Source organism: Tupaia chinensis, unplaced genomic scaffold (assembly GCF_000334495.1).
Source record: "Tupaia chinensis unplaced genomic scaffold, TupChi_1.0 Scaffold000255_1, whole genome shotgun sequence".
NCBI lineage: Eukaryota > Metazoa > Chordata > Mammalia > Scandentia > Tupaiidae > Tupaia > Tupaia belangeri.
The window spans coordinates 1,263,264-1,279,226 of NW_006159735.1; the positions used below are offsets into that span (position 1 = coordinate 1,263,264).

Consider the following 15,963-nt stretch of genomic DNA (forward strand, 5'->3'; position numbering starts at 1 on the left):
AGAGTGGGAAAGTGAAAAGTCACCCCCCAGGAGGGATGGCGATGCTCCAGTCTCTTCTCCTCTAGTCTTCTTTCGGGATTTTGGGCAGGCACATACATGTGACTGGCATGATTTTTCAAGCCGCCAGGTCCAGGACTCGAACTGTTCAGCTGGCCTTGTGAGATGCAGTACCTTAACCTCACGTGCTGGCCCTATCACTGACATTTTAATTGAGATATCATACCAAGATGTATTGGGCATATTGTTGAGATTTTCCTTTTAGTAGACCCAAAAAATAGTTATAAGTATCTGTTCTCAATACATTTAATAAAATTTGCTTAGAATTATAATCTTGAGAATTGCAAGAGGATAGGTAGGACTTTATCTTTGAGCTTTGCTACAGCTAATGCAGTACACTTAACAGAGGTTCAGTAAGTATTTCAAATGTTATTTGGTACAAATTACACAAGACATTGTATGTGTCATAAATAAATGTACTTACGGGTTTTTTAGAATTTTAAAGGAATTAAAGCAGTTATCTTTGCACAGGAAGAAGCAGAGTGACAATGGATTTCTGGTTCTATTATACTTTTCGGATCTCCTTTATTGGGTGGGGTGTTGGTAGAAAGAAAAATAGAACCATTTAGTAAGTAGTGGGGCAAAACAATAAAGTTGCAGAGAGGAATAATAATTTCAGGTAAGAAAATTATGAATTATATTTGCTGCTTTTTAAACCGTGTTCCCAGTGCACTTTGCACTCTATCATTCATGCAGCCCTTGAGAGGCTGCTCTTGTTCATTTTGTATTCCCAGCATCTAGCGCACAACAGGGATTTACCATTCAGTAGATGTTTTTGAATCCCTGTCCATCAAAACCTGGAATGGTTACAAAATCAGCTCTAGGGACAGTTTAAAGTACTGAATACCTACATTTCCTTTTCTGTAATGACATGTTTTAGTTTTTTGCTATAAGGTGCATGCACTCGCCAGAAGGAAAGAGACAGAGAGAGTGAAAAATCACCCTCTAAGGATGATGGCCATGCCATAGTCCCTTCTTCTCCATTTTCCTCTCAGGATTGTGAGCACACACGTCCATGTACCCAGCGTGTTTTTCAAGCCTCCAGGCCTAGGACTTGAACCACATAATCAGCCATATGAGATCCAGATGCCTTAACCACCAAGCTGGTCCTAAGTTGTTTTTTATTTGCTATAGGGCACTTGCACTCTGCAGTGAGAGAAATCACCCTCTTGAGAGGATGGCCACACCACAATCCTTTCTCCTCCGTTCTTTCAGGATTTTGAGCACGCATACACACATGCCCAGCATGAATTTTAAGCTACCAGGTCTGAGACTCAAACCGCATCCAGCCATCTGGGAGTCCAGTGCTGCAACCACTACACCACCTGCTGACCCCAGCCCTATACCTGTTTGTTCATTTTTTAAAAGAGGTTTTTGCAATAGTGTGCATGTACTTGCCAAAGAGAGAGAGACAGAGACAGTGAGAAGGAAAGTGAGAAATCAACCTCCAGTGGGGATGGCCATGGTCTTAATCCCTTTTCCTCCATTTTCCTCCTAGGACTATGGGCACGCATGCACATGTGCCTGGTGTGATTTTGTGTGCCTTGTGTGATTTTGAAACCACTGGATCTGGGACTCAAACCAGTTGGCCATGTGGGAATCCAGCAACGTAACCACTATGTGGATCTCCCTGTGGTCCCAGTCTGCTGGATACAGCATCTTAGAAGTGCATGGTTCTGCAGCTAGGCCCTAATTGTTTTCTTAATTTATCTTTTGGAATAATAGTAAGAAAAAATAATGTTTAAAATTATTTTGGAATTCTGTTTCAAAGAAGAATTCAAAGGGGACCAGCAAGTGGTATGGTGGTTAATGTGCTGGACTCTCACATGGCCAACCAAGGTTCAAGTTCCAGACCTGGCAGCTTGCTTTCTTACTTTCTCTGTCTGGTGAACACACATGCCCTATAGCAAATTAGAAATAATAATAATAATCAATGAAATTAAATAATTCTTAAAAAAAAATCTCAAAGACCATTAGTTTTTAAATAATAGTTGTTATTTTACATATGATTAAAGGGTCGGTTTTAACTATATCAATATATGGATTGTAATGTATGGTTTATATATTTTTTGAGGATTTTAACTTTATTCATTTACTTATTTTTTAAAAATAAGTAGACAGTCTTTTTTAATTATTTATTTCATTTATTCATTCATTTATTTTAATTTGACCAGAGAAAGAGAGAGAGAGAGAGAAAGTGAGAAAGCAAGCCTCCAGTCCAGGACTTGAACCGTGTCAGCCATGTGGGAGTGTCCAGCACCTTAACCACCACACCACCTGCTGGTCCCTATTCATTTATTTTAATTTGACCAGAGAGGGACAGAGAGAGAGAGAGAGACTCATAGAGAGAAAGCAAGAAAGCAAGCTGGCAAGTCCGGGATTCGAACTGTAGTCGGCCATATGGGAGTCCAGCGCTCAACCACCACATCACCTACTGGCCCCATTGTATGCATTTATATTGAGTTAAGGCACATTATTAGAATTTATTGGGAGTGTACTGGGTGGCATTTGATTATTAAGCATTGCATGAGTGTAAAATTCACAGTAGAAATTATACTCTTACATATAGGAACTTTTAGCTAGTTTTTGTAAATTCGTGAATATGGCAATTAAATAGAACTTTTTTTTTAGAGAGAGAATTTTTCTAAAGGGTGTGTGTACTTTGCCAAAGAGACAGAGAAAGAAAGACCGAAGACAAGAAATCACTCCTGCAGGGGTGATGGGCATGCCACAATTCCTTCTCCTCCATTTTCCTCTCAGGATTTGGGCATGCATGCACACACACCCAATGTGAGTTTAAGCCTCCAGGTCCAGGACTCAAACCATGGTCAACTCCATGGGAATACAGCGACCTAACCGTTACACCATCTGCTGGTTCCAAATAGAACAATTTAAATGTAACATTCTAGTTGGAATGATGTAAGAATTAAAACTGATTTATCTCCTTCTTTAGCCTGAGTGGTACTTGGCTCAGGTACTTATGTGGATTGGAAATCATACTCAATTTCTGGATGAGAAGATTCAGCCAATACTGGACAAAGTAGGCTCTTTGGTAAATGCAAGGGTAAGAGACTCCATTCTGTGCTTTCAGTTTTGCAGTTGTATGGGCACATGAATAACTTACTTACATACCTCATGTGTGTGTATTTCTTTTAGCTGGAATTTTCTCGGGGCCTCGTGATGCTGATTCTTGAGAAATTGGCCACTGATATTCCTTGTCTGCTCTATGATGACAATCTCTTCTGTCATTTGGTGGATGAAGTGCTCTTGTTTGAAAGGGAGCTACACAGTGTCCATGGCTACCCTGACACTTTTGCTAATTGTATGCATATTCTGTCAGAGGAAACCTGTTTCCAGAGGTGGTTGACTGTGGAGAGAAAATGTAAGTGCTAATGTCACAGAATAGAGAAGTCTGTGCTTACGTGTGTGCATTTTTGGTGTTTTTTTTCTCCTTCCATTCTGGATAGGAGCTAGAGCCATCTAAATTTTTCTTGGTCAAGGTTTGCTAAGTTGCCACCAGAGATTATCTTATTATAGTCTCTTTCCACTAGATTTCAGTTTTCCCAGAATCACCCTCTATATGTTTCTAGAGGGAGTACTGCAGCCAGTAAGGTGTACAGCTGTTTCATAGGTTTTACTGTATAGTATTTCTGCTCTTGGGAGAATCTTTCTGGATGTACCTTGTTTAGTTAGCATAACTAATTTGAAGATTAAGGAGTAGAAGGGGGTGAAGTATCTTATTTAACCCTAAAATAGACCATTTAAATATAATGCAGCTAGTGGGAGAATGTTGAGTATATTTTTTATAGAAAAGTCATCGTTCCTATTATAAAAAACTTAAGTTGAAGAATTAGGAATGACCATAACTGCTTAATCAACAATCATTTTTTTCATTTATCAGTTGCTCTTCAAAAAATGGACTCAATGCTTTCATCAGAAGCTGCCTGGGTATCCCAATATAAAGATATCACTGATGTGGATGAAATGAAAGTTCCAGACTGTGCAGAAACTTTTATGACTCTACTCTTAGTTATAACTGGTAAGTGTAAGATTTTGTTTTAGTTTTTGCCAGAGGTTGTGTGCACTTGCCAGAGAGAGACACAGTGAGATAGGAAGAGGGAAAGTGAGAGAGCACTCCCCACGGGGGAATGGTCATGCTGGAATCCCTTCTCCATTTCCTCCTCCTTTGGGATTTTGGGCATGCATGCACATGTGCCCAGTGTGTTTCTCAAGCCAGTGGGTCTGGGACTCAAACTGTTGGGTCAGCCATGTAGAATGCCCCTGTTTTAATCACCATGCCACGGGTTGGCCCTAGTGTAAGACTTTTAAAATATGACTTTGTGGGATCAACAGTTAACGTAATGGCTATGTCGCTGAACTCCCATGTAACCAACCGTGGTTCAAGTCCTGGACCCAGTGGCTTAAACTCACGCCGGGCACGTATGCATGTGTGCCTAAGATCCTGAGAGGAGAATAGAGGAGAAGGGATTGCGGTGTGGCCATCCCCCCTGGAGGGGTGATTTCTTGCTTTCTCTCTCTCTGTCTCTGTCTGTCTGGTAAGCACATACACCCTATAGCAAAAAATCTCTCCAAAAAAATAAGACTTTGTTTTAAAAGTCCGACTTTTTACATGGTACTTTTTAAAAAAGATTTTATTAAACTTTATTTATTTATTTATTTTAATTTGACCAGAGAGGAACAGAGTGAGAGAGAAAGAGAAAGAGAAAGAGAAAGAGAGAAAGTGAGAGAGAGAAAGTGAGAAAGGAAGCTGCCAGGTCCAAGACTCAAACCAGAGTCAGCCATGTGGGAGTCCAGTGCTCTTAACCATCATGCCACCTGTTGGCCCCATCATGGTACCTTTTCAAGTACAACAAAATTAGTACTATTATAGTAGCTATTATAATACCTTCAAATTCAGTTTCTATTTTGGCAGTTATTTAGCAGTGTTCTAACTTTTGCATTTTAAATAATTTAAGGACTTAACTACTGGAATATATGAAGGAAATTCCTGAATTATTACCTAAGAAGAATTAAATAAGAACTGAGGCTCAGGTGTTGTGGCACATGTAGCAGGGTGGTACTGTGTGATTGCAGTCATAGAGAGGCCTGGGTTCAGATCCCAGACTGACCTGAGCACACCAGGGCGCATCTGTGATCCTGACTGGCTGGAAGGCAGGGGAGAGACAGTGGTGTGGTGAGATCCTATCAAGGGTACTGCCTCCTCTTTCTCTCATGAAAGAAGGGAATAAAAAAACTTTCGGTTGGGACTAGCAGATGGCATAATGGTTATGTTGCTGGACTCCCATGCAGTTGATTGCAGTTCAAGTCCTGGACCTGGTGGCTTAAAACTCATGCAGGCGCATGTGCGTGTGTGCCCAGAATCCCAGGAGGAGAATAGAGAAGGGATTGCAGCGTGGCCATCTCCCTGTCTCTCTGGTGAGGGCATGTCCCCATAGCAAAAATCTCTTTAGGTTTTTGCCATAGGGCATGTGTACTTGCCAAGAGACAGAGGAAAAGAAAAAAAAAATATCACCACTTGGGGAGATGGCCACCCCACAGTCCTTTCTCCATTCTCTTCCTTAGATTTTGGGCATGCATGCACACACACCCCGTGATTTTCAAGTCGCCAGGTCCAGGACTTGAACCATAGTCAGCCATGTGGGAATCTGGGGCTTTAACTACCTCGCCAACTACTGTCCCAGAATTTAAAAACTTAAAAATTTTTATTACCTGAATTTGTGCCTTCAGGTTTAATTTATTAATTTTTTTCTTTCATGAGTGAGAAAGACAAAGGGAGAGAGAGAACAAAATTGAGATTAGAGACAGCCCCCTCAACAGGGTCTTGACACTGCACTCCACCCTCAGCTTCAGCCAGCATACTCAGGTAGGTCTGTGGAAGTGTTTTGTTTTGGTTTAAGGCTTTGGCTATAGGTTGCACGCACATGCCTAAGAGTGACAGGGGAGACAGTGAGAGGGGGGGAATAGCCACGCCACAATCTTCTGCTACATTCTTGTCCTGGAATTTTGTGCACACATGCACATGTGCCCAGCATGATTTTCAAGCTGCTAGTTCAGGGACTTGAATTGCAGTTGCCATGTGGGAGTCCAACACCTTAACTACTACGCCACCTGCTGGCCTTGGTCTCTGGACGTGAACTGGAACTTTCTCATGTGGGTTAGTCTCGCAGAGTGTTGCATTTTACCACTGTTGCACTATCTGGCCTCGACGGCTAGTTTTTTAAGTGTTTTCAGTAAACGGTGATTGAACTAAAATTGCACATTGTTTTCCTTACTTTAATTTATCAAAGATTACAAGAGAGAATAAAATAATAAGGTAATTTTAAGGATAAGAAACCTTCTAATAGTGCAAGAATTTTTTGGCAAAAAGGTGACCACATAGCATCTGGCTGTTATTGATTTATAACCATCCTTGAGTACACCAGGTATGCATGTGCCTCTCCTCTGGTCGGGCTGAGGCTAGGGAGGGATTGTGGCATTAAGACTTTGTTGGAGGGGGCCAACAGATGGCATGGTGGTTAAGGTGCTGGACTCCCAAATGGCCGACTGAAATTCAAGTCCTGGACCTGGCAGCTTGCTTTCTCACTTTCCTTCTCTCTTTCTCTAGTGAGAACACATGCCCTATAGCAAATTTTAAAATAATTAAAAAAAAAGAAATATTAAAAAAAAAAAAAAAAGAACTTGTTGAGGCTGCTGTCTTTATCTCTTGCTCATGGCAGGAATAACTTCTTTAAAAAGTTTTACTAGGGTCAGCAGATGGCATAGTGGTTACATTGCATCACTCCCACATGGTTAATTGTGCTTTGAGTCCTGAACGTAGTGACTTGAAATTCGCGACTCGCATGTGTGCATGCATGCCCAAGATCCTGGAAGGAGAATGGAGGAGAAGAGAGTGAGGCAGGGCCGTACTGCCAGGGGTTGATTTCTCACTTTCCTTCTCACTGACTCTGTCTCTCTCTTTCTCTCTAGCTAGTGCACATGCCTTAAGGCAAAAACCTTTTTTTTTTTCCAGCTTAAGGGAAAAACTTCTTAAAAAGTAAATAAAAATAAAAACCATTTATTGAAGAAAGTCTTTTTGTATATAATTTTTCTTTTTGTATATAATTTTCTCATATGCTTTAAAAAAATCAAGGCATAATTTACAATATAGTGAAATGCACAGATCTTAAGTATACCATTCAATTCATTTTGACAAATATATATACTTGTGAAACTCATATTCTTTAGAGCATTTAGAATCGACCCTTACTTGAACGATCGATTGACTCATTGTCACAGACACCAAGGCAGGTGAATAGGGAAAACCTGTCATTGTAGCATGACTAGTACCAAAAGCCTTCACATGTCTTACTTTCTCTACAGACAGGTATAAAAGTCTTCCCACAGCTTCCCGAAAGTTACAGTTCTTGGAGTTACAGAAAGACTTAGTAGACGATTTCAGGATACGATTAACTCAAGTGATGAAAGAAGAGACTAGAGCTTCCCTTGGCTTTCGATACTGTGCAATTCTGAATGCTGTAAACTACATCTCAACAGTACTAGCAGACTGGGCTGACAATGTTGTAAGTTTCTGTGTTTTTTATTAAGTAGATATTAGTAGTTTGAACTGTTTGACCTTTTGAAACAGCATATCTACTCCACACAAAGATGAAGGTGTTAGATATGTTGCCAAGTATACAGGGATGCCAAACAGGAGGTGTATGCACTTTCCTCAATCAAATCTCAAATAATTAAATAATCCTGATATTTTAATGTGCTGAATCTTTGGAAAAGAAAGTAAAACTTTCATGACATAGTTGTTTATAGAATGAACCTGTTTTCTGTTGCTTTATACTCAGGAATATTTATGTATGGTCGAAATAGTGAAACATATATTAGTGGTTAAAAAAAAAACTATGCTGAATAAATAGAATAGTGAAGATACATTATGAATATAAAGTACAGTCATGTGTCACTTAACAATAGGGACATGGGGTCCAGCAGGTGATGTGGAGGCAAAGGTGCTAGATTCCACGTGGCCAGTTGCGTGATTTAAGTTACAGACCCAGTGGTTTGAAAATCATGCTGGGGGGACTAGTAGTTGGCATAATGGCTATGTCGCTGGACTCCCATGTAGTCGACTGAGGTTCAAGGCCCAGACCTGGTGGCTTAAACTCACGCCGGGCGTGTGTGCATGTGTGCCCAAGATCCTAAGAGGAGAATGGAGGAGAAGGGATTGCAGTGTGGCCATACCCCCAGGGGGTGATTTCTCGCTTTCTGTCTGTCTCTGTCTTTCTGGTGAGTGCACGTGCCCTATAGCAAAAACCTCTCCCCCCCAAAAAAAAAAACAAAAAAAAAAAGGAAAATCATGCTGGGTACATGTATGTGTATGCCAAAATCCTGAGAGGAGAATGAAGTAGAAGAGATTGCAGCGTGGCCATTCCCCTGGTGGTGGGGGTGATTTATCACATTCTCTCTCTCTGGTGAGTACTGTACAAAAACTGAAAAACAGAAACAATGGGGATATGTTCTGAGAAATGCATCATTAGGTACTTTTGTCATTGCAGAACCATGAAAGAGAAAGTTTACTTACATAAACCTGTATATTATCCTTGTTTCAGGAGATAGGGACAGGAAGTGAGAAAGCATCCCCCCCATGGGGAATGGTCATGCCAGAATCCCAAAAGGAGAGAGAGATGGAGCAGAGGGGATTGGGAGTGACTGACTATACTCCATGGTGTGTGTGTTGGGGGTGCTTTCTCATTTTCCCTTCCTCTCCCCACAGTAAGTTATATAATTCTTAATAAACTGCAAATACCCCATTATATGGAGGTACTATATGTAAGTAAGCATTCCTCTTTTAATGAACATTTAGTTGTTTTATTTTTTTATTTATTTAAATGTTTTCATTTAACTTTGTTATTGTTATTGTTTTAATTTGACCAGAGAGAGAGAGGGAAAGTGATAAAGCAGCCCAGCAGGTCCAGGACTCAAACCACAGTTGGCCATGTGAGAATCCAGCACCCTTAACCACCATACCACCTGCTGGCCCGACATTCAGTTGTTTTTAATCTCTTTGTTTCTCGGTTTTAGGGTACATTTGCTCCCCTGGGGAAAGAGAGAGAGAAAGTAAGAAGCACTCCTCAGGGGAGATGAGCACACTGTAATCTCTTCTCCATTCTTCTCTTGGGACTTTGGGCATACATGCACTGGTGCCTACTTAGTGTTTTTTTCTGGAACTCAAACTATACAGTCAGCCATGTGGGATTCGCCTGCCTTAATGACTATGCCACTTTGCTGGGGCTGATTTTAATCTTTTCCTATTTATCCACAGCATTGTTTTCTTATAGGGCAAAAATAGCATTTTTTTTAAAGAATTATTTTTATTTAATTTTACTTATTCATTCATTTTATTTTTAATTTGACCAGATACACACACAGAGAGAGAGAGAAAGAGAGAGAGAGAAAGTGAAAAAGCAAGCTGCCAGGTCCAGGACTCAAACCGTTCCAGGACTCGAACCGTGGTCAACCATGTGGGAGTGTCCAGTGCCTTAACCACCACGCCACCTGCTGGTCCCCCAAAAATGGCATAATTAATTCCACCAAAAATAGCACTGTGTAAAAATGATATTTTAATTCTCTTAACTCATTCCAGGTTCACTGTAACTCTGTCCAGAAAAAAAAGAATATTTAAAGAAGTACAATAATCACTGGGAAAATGCAATACTACTTTATACAAACTAGGATGGCCATAATAAGAAATAAAATAATAGTTATTTGTGAAATATAGAGAAATCTGAATCCTTAAAGTGGCTGGTAGGAAAGTGAGATAGTAGTTTCTTTGGAAAACAGTCTGGTAGTTTCTCAAACAGTTAAACATAGAACTGCCATATGATCTGGAATTAATTGCTAGTGGTATACCCAGATTTCCATCAGCTGGAAAAAAAATAGAATAAAATAATGGAAGATTATTTGGCAGTAAAAGGAAATGAATTACTGATACGTGTTAAAACATGGATGCACCTTGATAACATCATAAAAAGTGAAAGAAACCAGTCACAGAGAATCACATATTGTTTGAGATGTCCAGAATAAGTAAACCCATAGAGACAGAAAACAGATTAGTGGTTACCTAGGGCTGGGGAGTGTGGAGCTGATGGTACTAGGGGATGAGGGCAAAGAGTTAAGGCTTTGGGGAACAATGAAAATGTCTGAAATTGTGGTGATGGATATACAACTGAATATACTAAAAGCCCATCAATTGTATACTTTAAATGGGTGAATTACATGGTATTCTAATTCTATCTCAACTGGTAAAAGGTGTTAAAATGTATTAACATGTTTTTGTTTTCAGTTTTTTCTACAACTTCAGCAGGCAGCACTGGAAGTCTTTGCAGAGAATAACACACTCAGTAAACTGCAGCTGGGCCAGTTAGCCTCTATGGAGAGCTCTGTCTTTGATGACATGATTAACCTCTTAGAGCGTTTAAAACACGATATGTTGACCCGTCAAGTAGACCACGTTTTTAGAGAAGTTAAAGATGCTGCAAAATTATATAAAAAAGAAAGGTATGTCCTCAGTGTAAGTCGATCTTTGACACCAGTTTGATTAAAGATTAGAAAATGTCGTCAGATTTCTAAGAAGTCTTGATAGAATAGGGCTTGGCCTTTTGCATTCCAAAGTTTATTTTGATGGAAATCCTTCTGAATAGGTTTTTTTTGAAAATTCTTAATAAGAATAAGCTGGTAATTTAGCCTTCAGCTGTTTGGATGAGTATAGGAAGTTGGCATATGACCTGGAGTTGAATAGCCTAGCCTGTGAACCATTTTACAGAGTCAGTGCTCCTGTGGTGCTGTGTGCACGCTTGCACTGGGCACACCATAATTCCCTGACACCCGTTACCGCTGGTGCGATCCTTGAGCGCAGGCAACGTCCTTTATCCTAACACAGTCCCTACCACACAGAGTACTTACTATCAGGGAGTACGATGCGAGAACTTCAAAAAGTTCGTGGAAGAACAATTAAAATATGAGTTTATTGCTATTGCAAAAAATTTTGAATTTTGTGCTTTTTAAATATAATTCCATGAACATTTGGAAGATCCAGCAAATTAGTCCCCACTTAAAGTTTTTTTTTCTTTTTCTTTTTTAAAGAAATATTTTATTTAACCTTATTTATTTATTTTAATTTGACCAGAGAGAGGAGAGAGACAAAGTGAGAAAGCAAGCTGTGAGGTCCAGGACTTAAACTGCAGTTGGTCATGTGGGAGTCCAGCACCCTTAATCACCATGCCACCTCCCCCCCTTCAAGAGATTTGTGCTATAGGGTATGTGTGCTTGCTGAAGAGATAGACAGAAAGTGAGAAATCACTCCCCCAAGGGGGAGATGGCCAGACAGCAATCGCTTTTCCATCATTCTCCTCTTGGGATTTTGGGCACACATGCACTCGGCATGAGTTGTACGCACCTGGATCTGGGGCTTAAACTGAAGTCAACTATGTGGGAGTCCAGCGACATAACTGCTATCTTATTTCTTTTAATGTTTGATTTTTTTTTTCTTCTTTAATTTGCCAAAGACAGAGAGAGGGAGCAGAATAAAGCATCCTTCTTAGAAATGGTCATGCTGCAATCATTTCTCCTCCATCTCCTCCTTTTAGTATTTTGGGCATGCATGCATGCACTGCACCCAGCATGTTTCTCAAGCAGCTGGGTCTAGGACTCAGAACTGTGGGGTTAGCCATAGGGGATCCAGTTCAAGCCACAGACTGGTCCTTAAGTTTTAATTTATTTACTCCATGTGAGAGAGAGACAGGCACCCTCAGTGGAACCCCAGCCTTTCCAGTGAGCGAGGATCATGGGCATGCGTGCACCTAGCAGGCACAGGCTGACCCATGAACTGAACCTTGATATTGCATATGGCCTCAGCATTGGCGAGTAGCACATTACTACTGTGCCACCATGTTTGGCCAGTCCTTGTTCTTGCTATAGATAATTAGAACATAATGTAAGCCGATGTCTTCCATACCAATTTTTTTTTTTTTTTTTTAGTTTGTTATAAGGCACATGCATTCACTGGAGGCAGAGAAACTGAGAGAGAGGAAAAGTGAGAAATCACCCCCCGGGTGATCCCGGGGGAGATGACCACACCACAGTCCCTTCTCCTCTGTTCTTCTCTTAGGATTTTGGGTATACCACGTACACGTGGTATGACTTTCAAGCCGCCCGGTCCGGGACTTTAACTGCACAGTCAACTCTGTGGGACCCTGAACCTCCAGGCTACTTGCTGATCCCATGCTAATGTATTTTAAATTTTAACATTTCTATCACTACATTATATATTAAATTTAGGGAATTAAAAAATATTTATCATCTTCAAATTAAAGAATATTTGAGAGTTAAATTACAAAAACAGGTATATTCATTTTTCTTATTGAGCTTTTCATGTCGAGCTGTACATTTTTACTTACCCACAATGCCCCAGGACACTACAGTTCCCTGATTTTTTTTTTTTTTTGGGGGGGGGAGGTTTTTGCTATAAGGCGTGTGCATTCACCAGAAAGACACATACACACACAGAGAAAGAGAGACAGGAAGCAAGAAATCACCCTTCAGGGGGAATGGCGACGCTGCAGTCCCTTCTCCATTCTCCTCTTGGGATCTTGGGCACGCACGCACACGTACCAGCGTGAGTTTAAGCCACTGGGTCCGGTACTTGAACTGCAGTCAACTACATGGGAGTCCAGCAGCATAGCCATTACACCCACTGCTGGTCCCCAGTTCCCTGATTTTTTAAAAAAGCATTATTTTTTTAATTTATTTATTATTATTATTGTACAAGAGTTTGGCCAGAGAAAGAGAGGAAGCAAGCCACCAGGTCCAGGACTTGAACCACAGTCGGCCATGTGAGAATTCCAGCACCTTAACCACTATGCCACATGCTGGCTCCCCCCAGTTTCCGATTTTTAAAAAATTATTATTATTAATTTGACTAGAGACAGAAGAGGAATGAGAAAGCAAGCCTCTAAGTCTGGGACTTGAATGCAGTCAGCCATGTGGGGAGTCCAGCACCTTAACTACCACGCCATCAGCTGGCCCCCACTTGCCTGATTTCAAAATGATTTAAAGTTTTAAAAATACAAAGTAATGAAAAATCTTATGGTAAAAATTAATGTGTCTTTTTCCAGGTGGCTGTCCTTGCCCTCCCAGTCAGAGCAGGCAGTAATGTCCCTGTCCAGCTCAGCCTGCCCGTTCTTGCTTACCTTACGAGACCGTTTACTTCAGTTAGAGCAGCAGCTTTGTTTCTCCTTATTTAAGATTTTCTGGCAAATGCTTGTGGAGAAGCTGGACGTATACATCTACCAGGAAGTAAGTAAGAGCAGACTGCATTTTTGGGCTGTGATAATAAAGGCAACTTTTATATGAATTATTCTTTGTTTCAGGTAATTCTCGCTAATCACTTCAACGAAGGAGGAGCAGCTCAGCTGCAGTTTGACATGACTCGGAATCTTTTCCCTTTGTTTTCTCACTATTGCAAGAGACCAGAAAATTACTTTAAACAGTAAGATCAATATTTAATGATTAATTACTGAGGTGTGAAATTGTTAGAGGACATCAACTCCTTTTTTAACAACTTTAGAGTTCCAGTGATGTTTGGTAGAACACTTGAAGTTTTAAAATATTCATTGTATATGTAATTTATGTTCAGAGCACAATGAGGAAACGAAGTAATATATAAAATGTGAACTAGGACCTCAGAAAACTTACCATAACTATGTATATAGTATAGATTAGGCTTTGTTTGCTAGCATTGGCTTAATGCTTCTATTTGCTTATTTTTGGGGGATTAGATAGAAAATGAAATCAAGTACAGATCTGCCATATTCGGTTAATATAATAAATGACAAATATGTTTATTGCTATATAATAGACCACATTTAAAGAAAACGTATATTGTTAATAAACATTTGATACTAATTTTGGTTCTAAATTATAAATATATCTAAAATAATCTTGGGGACCAGCAGTTAGTGTAATGGCTATGTCGCTGGACTCCCACGTAGTTGACCGCGATTCGCGTCCCGGATCCGGTGGCTTAAAACCCATGCCGGGTGCGTGTACGTGCATGCCCAAGATCCCGAGAAGAGTATGGAGGAGAAGGGATTGCGGTGTGGCCATCCCCCCTGGGGGGTGATTTTTCGCTTTCTGTCTCTGTCTCTCTCTGTCTGGCGAGCGCACGCGCCCTATAGCAAAATTAAAATTTAAATTATATATGGTATTGGTGAGATTAGAAAGCATTCTTTTAGTATTTATTTAGTTTTATTTATTATTTTTTTAAATTTGACCAGAGAGAGAGAGAGAGAGGGAAAGTGACAGCAAGTCACCAGGTTCATGACTCAAACCGTGGTTGATCATATGGGAATCCAGCACCTCAAAACCATGCCACCTGCTGGCTCCCTAAAGCATACCTTTTAAACATATTATATTGGGTCATCAGAAAAGTCATGATGCATTTTTGTATAGGAAAACAGAAAAAATACATCATGACTTTTCAGACGACCCAATAAAATGGAAACTTATTTAAGATGTGACTGACTACTTGCTTTTTTGCTTGCTCTACTTTTCTAATGCTTTCATTTATCCTTTAATTTTCTCTTTCCTATCTCCCAACTCACCTAAAATCACTCTACATTTAATAGACTCTTAGTATCAAATATTTTATGTAGAGAAATAATGGGTACATGTCAAAAACAATATTATTACTTTATAGAAATCTAATGCAATATAAACTCCATGTAGCTATGTAGTCTGAATAGTTAAAAGAGCCAAATGATCAATACACAAATAACTTTTATGGAGGACATTTGGGCCTGCAACACAGGAAAACTGTTTGGTTTTTCAAAATGAAATTGTTATAGGTCAGTTTGAATGATAAGATAATGAAAATCTCATTTCCTTTTTTTTTTTTTTTTTCCCCTCAACATATTTAATGATTAATTACTGAGGTGTGAAATTGTTAGAGGACATCAACTCCTTTTTTAACAACTTTAGAGTTCCAGTGATGTTTGGTAGAACACTTGAAGTTTTAAAATATTCATTGTATATGTAATTTATGTTCAGAGCACAATGAGGAAACGAAGTAATATATAAAATGTGAACTAGGACCTCAGAAAACTTACCATAACTATGTATATAGTATAGATTAGGCTTTGTTTGCTAGCATTGGCTTAATGCTTCTATTTGCTTATTTTTGGGGGATTAGATAGAAAATGAAATCAAGTACAGATCTGCCATATTCGGTTAATATAATAAATGACAAATATGTTTATTGCTATATAATAGACCACATTTAAAGAAAACGTATATTGTTAATAAACATTTGATACTAATTTTGGTTCTAAATTATAAATATATCTAAAATAATCTTGGGGACCAGCAGTTAGTGTAATGGCTATGTCGCTGGACTCCCACGTAGTTGACCGCGATTCGCGTCCCGGATCCGGTGGCTTAAAACCCATTCCGGGGGGCGGTACGTGCATGCCCAAGATCCCGAGAAGAGTATGGAGGAGAAGGGATTGCGGTGTGGCCATCCCCCCTGGGGGGGTGATTTTTCGCTTTCTGTCTCTGTCTCTCTCTGTCTGGCGAGCGCACGCTCCCTATAGCAAAAACCTAAAAAAAAAAAAAAAAACTTAGAAATATTTTCAAAATTTAAAATTGATTTAAAATTTAAATTATATATGGTATTGGTGAGATTAGAAAGCATTCTTTTAGTATTTATTTAGTTTTATTTATTATTTTTTTAAATTTGACCAGAGAGAGAGAGAGAGAGGGAAAGTGACAGCAAGTCACCAGGTTCATGACTCAAACCGTGGTTGATCATATGGGAATCCAGCACCTCAAAACCATGCCACC

The 15,963-nt window shown here is 39.7% G+C and overlaps 1 protein-coding gene across 1 annotated transcript in view; it reads left to right on the top strand.

Annotated features, from left to right (window-relative positions):
• Positions 1-15,963, top strand: part of RINT1 (RAD50 interactor 1) — a 41,052-nt gene that overhangs the window by 23,968 nt on the left and 1,121 nt on the right. Inside the window, exons 8-14 of the mRNA XM_006149164.3 lie at positions 3,011-3,121; positions 3,214-3,439; positions 3,959-4,096; positions 7,438-7,637; positions 10,409-10,623; positions 13,239-13,419; positions 13,494-13,612. Coding sequence (XP_006149226.1) covers positions 3,011-3,121; positions 3,214-3,439; positions 3,959-4,096; positions 7,438-7,637; positions 10,409-10,623; positions 13,239-13,419; positions 13,494-13,612 — 1,190 coding nt within the window. The remainder of the gene's footprint in view (positions 1-3,010; positions 3,122-3,213; positions 3,440-3,958; positions 4,097-7,437; positions 7,638-10,408; positions 10,624-13,238; positions 13,420-13,493; positions 13,613-15,963) is intronic.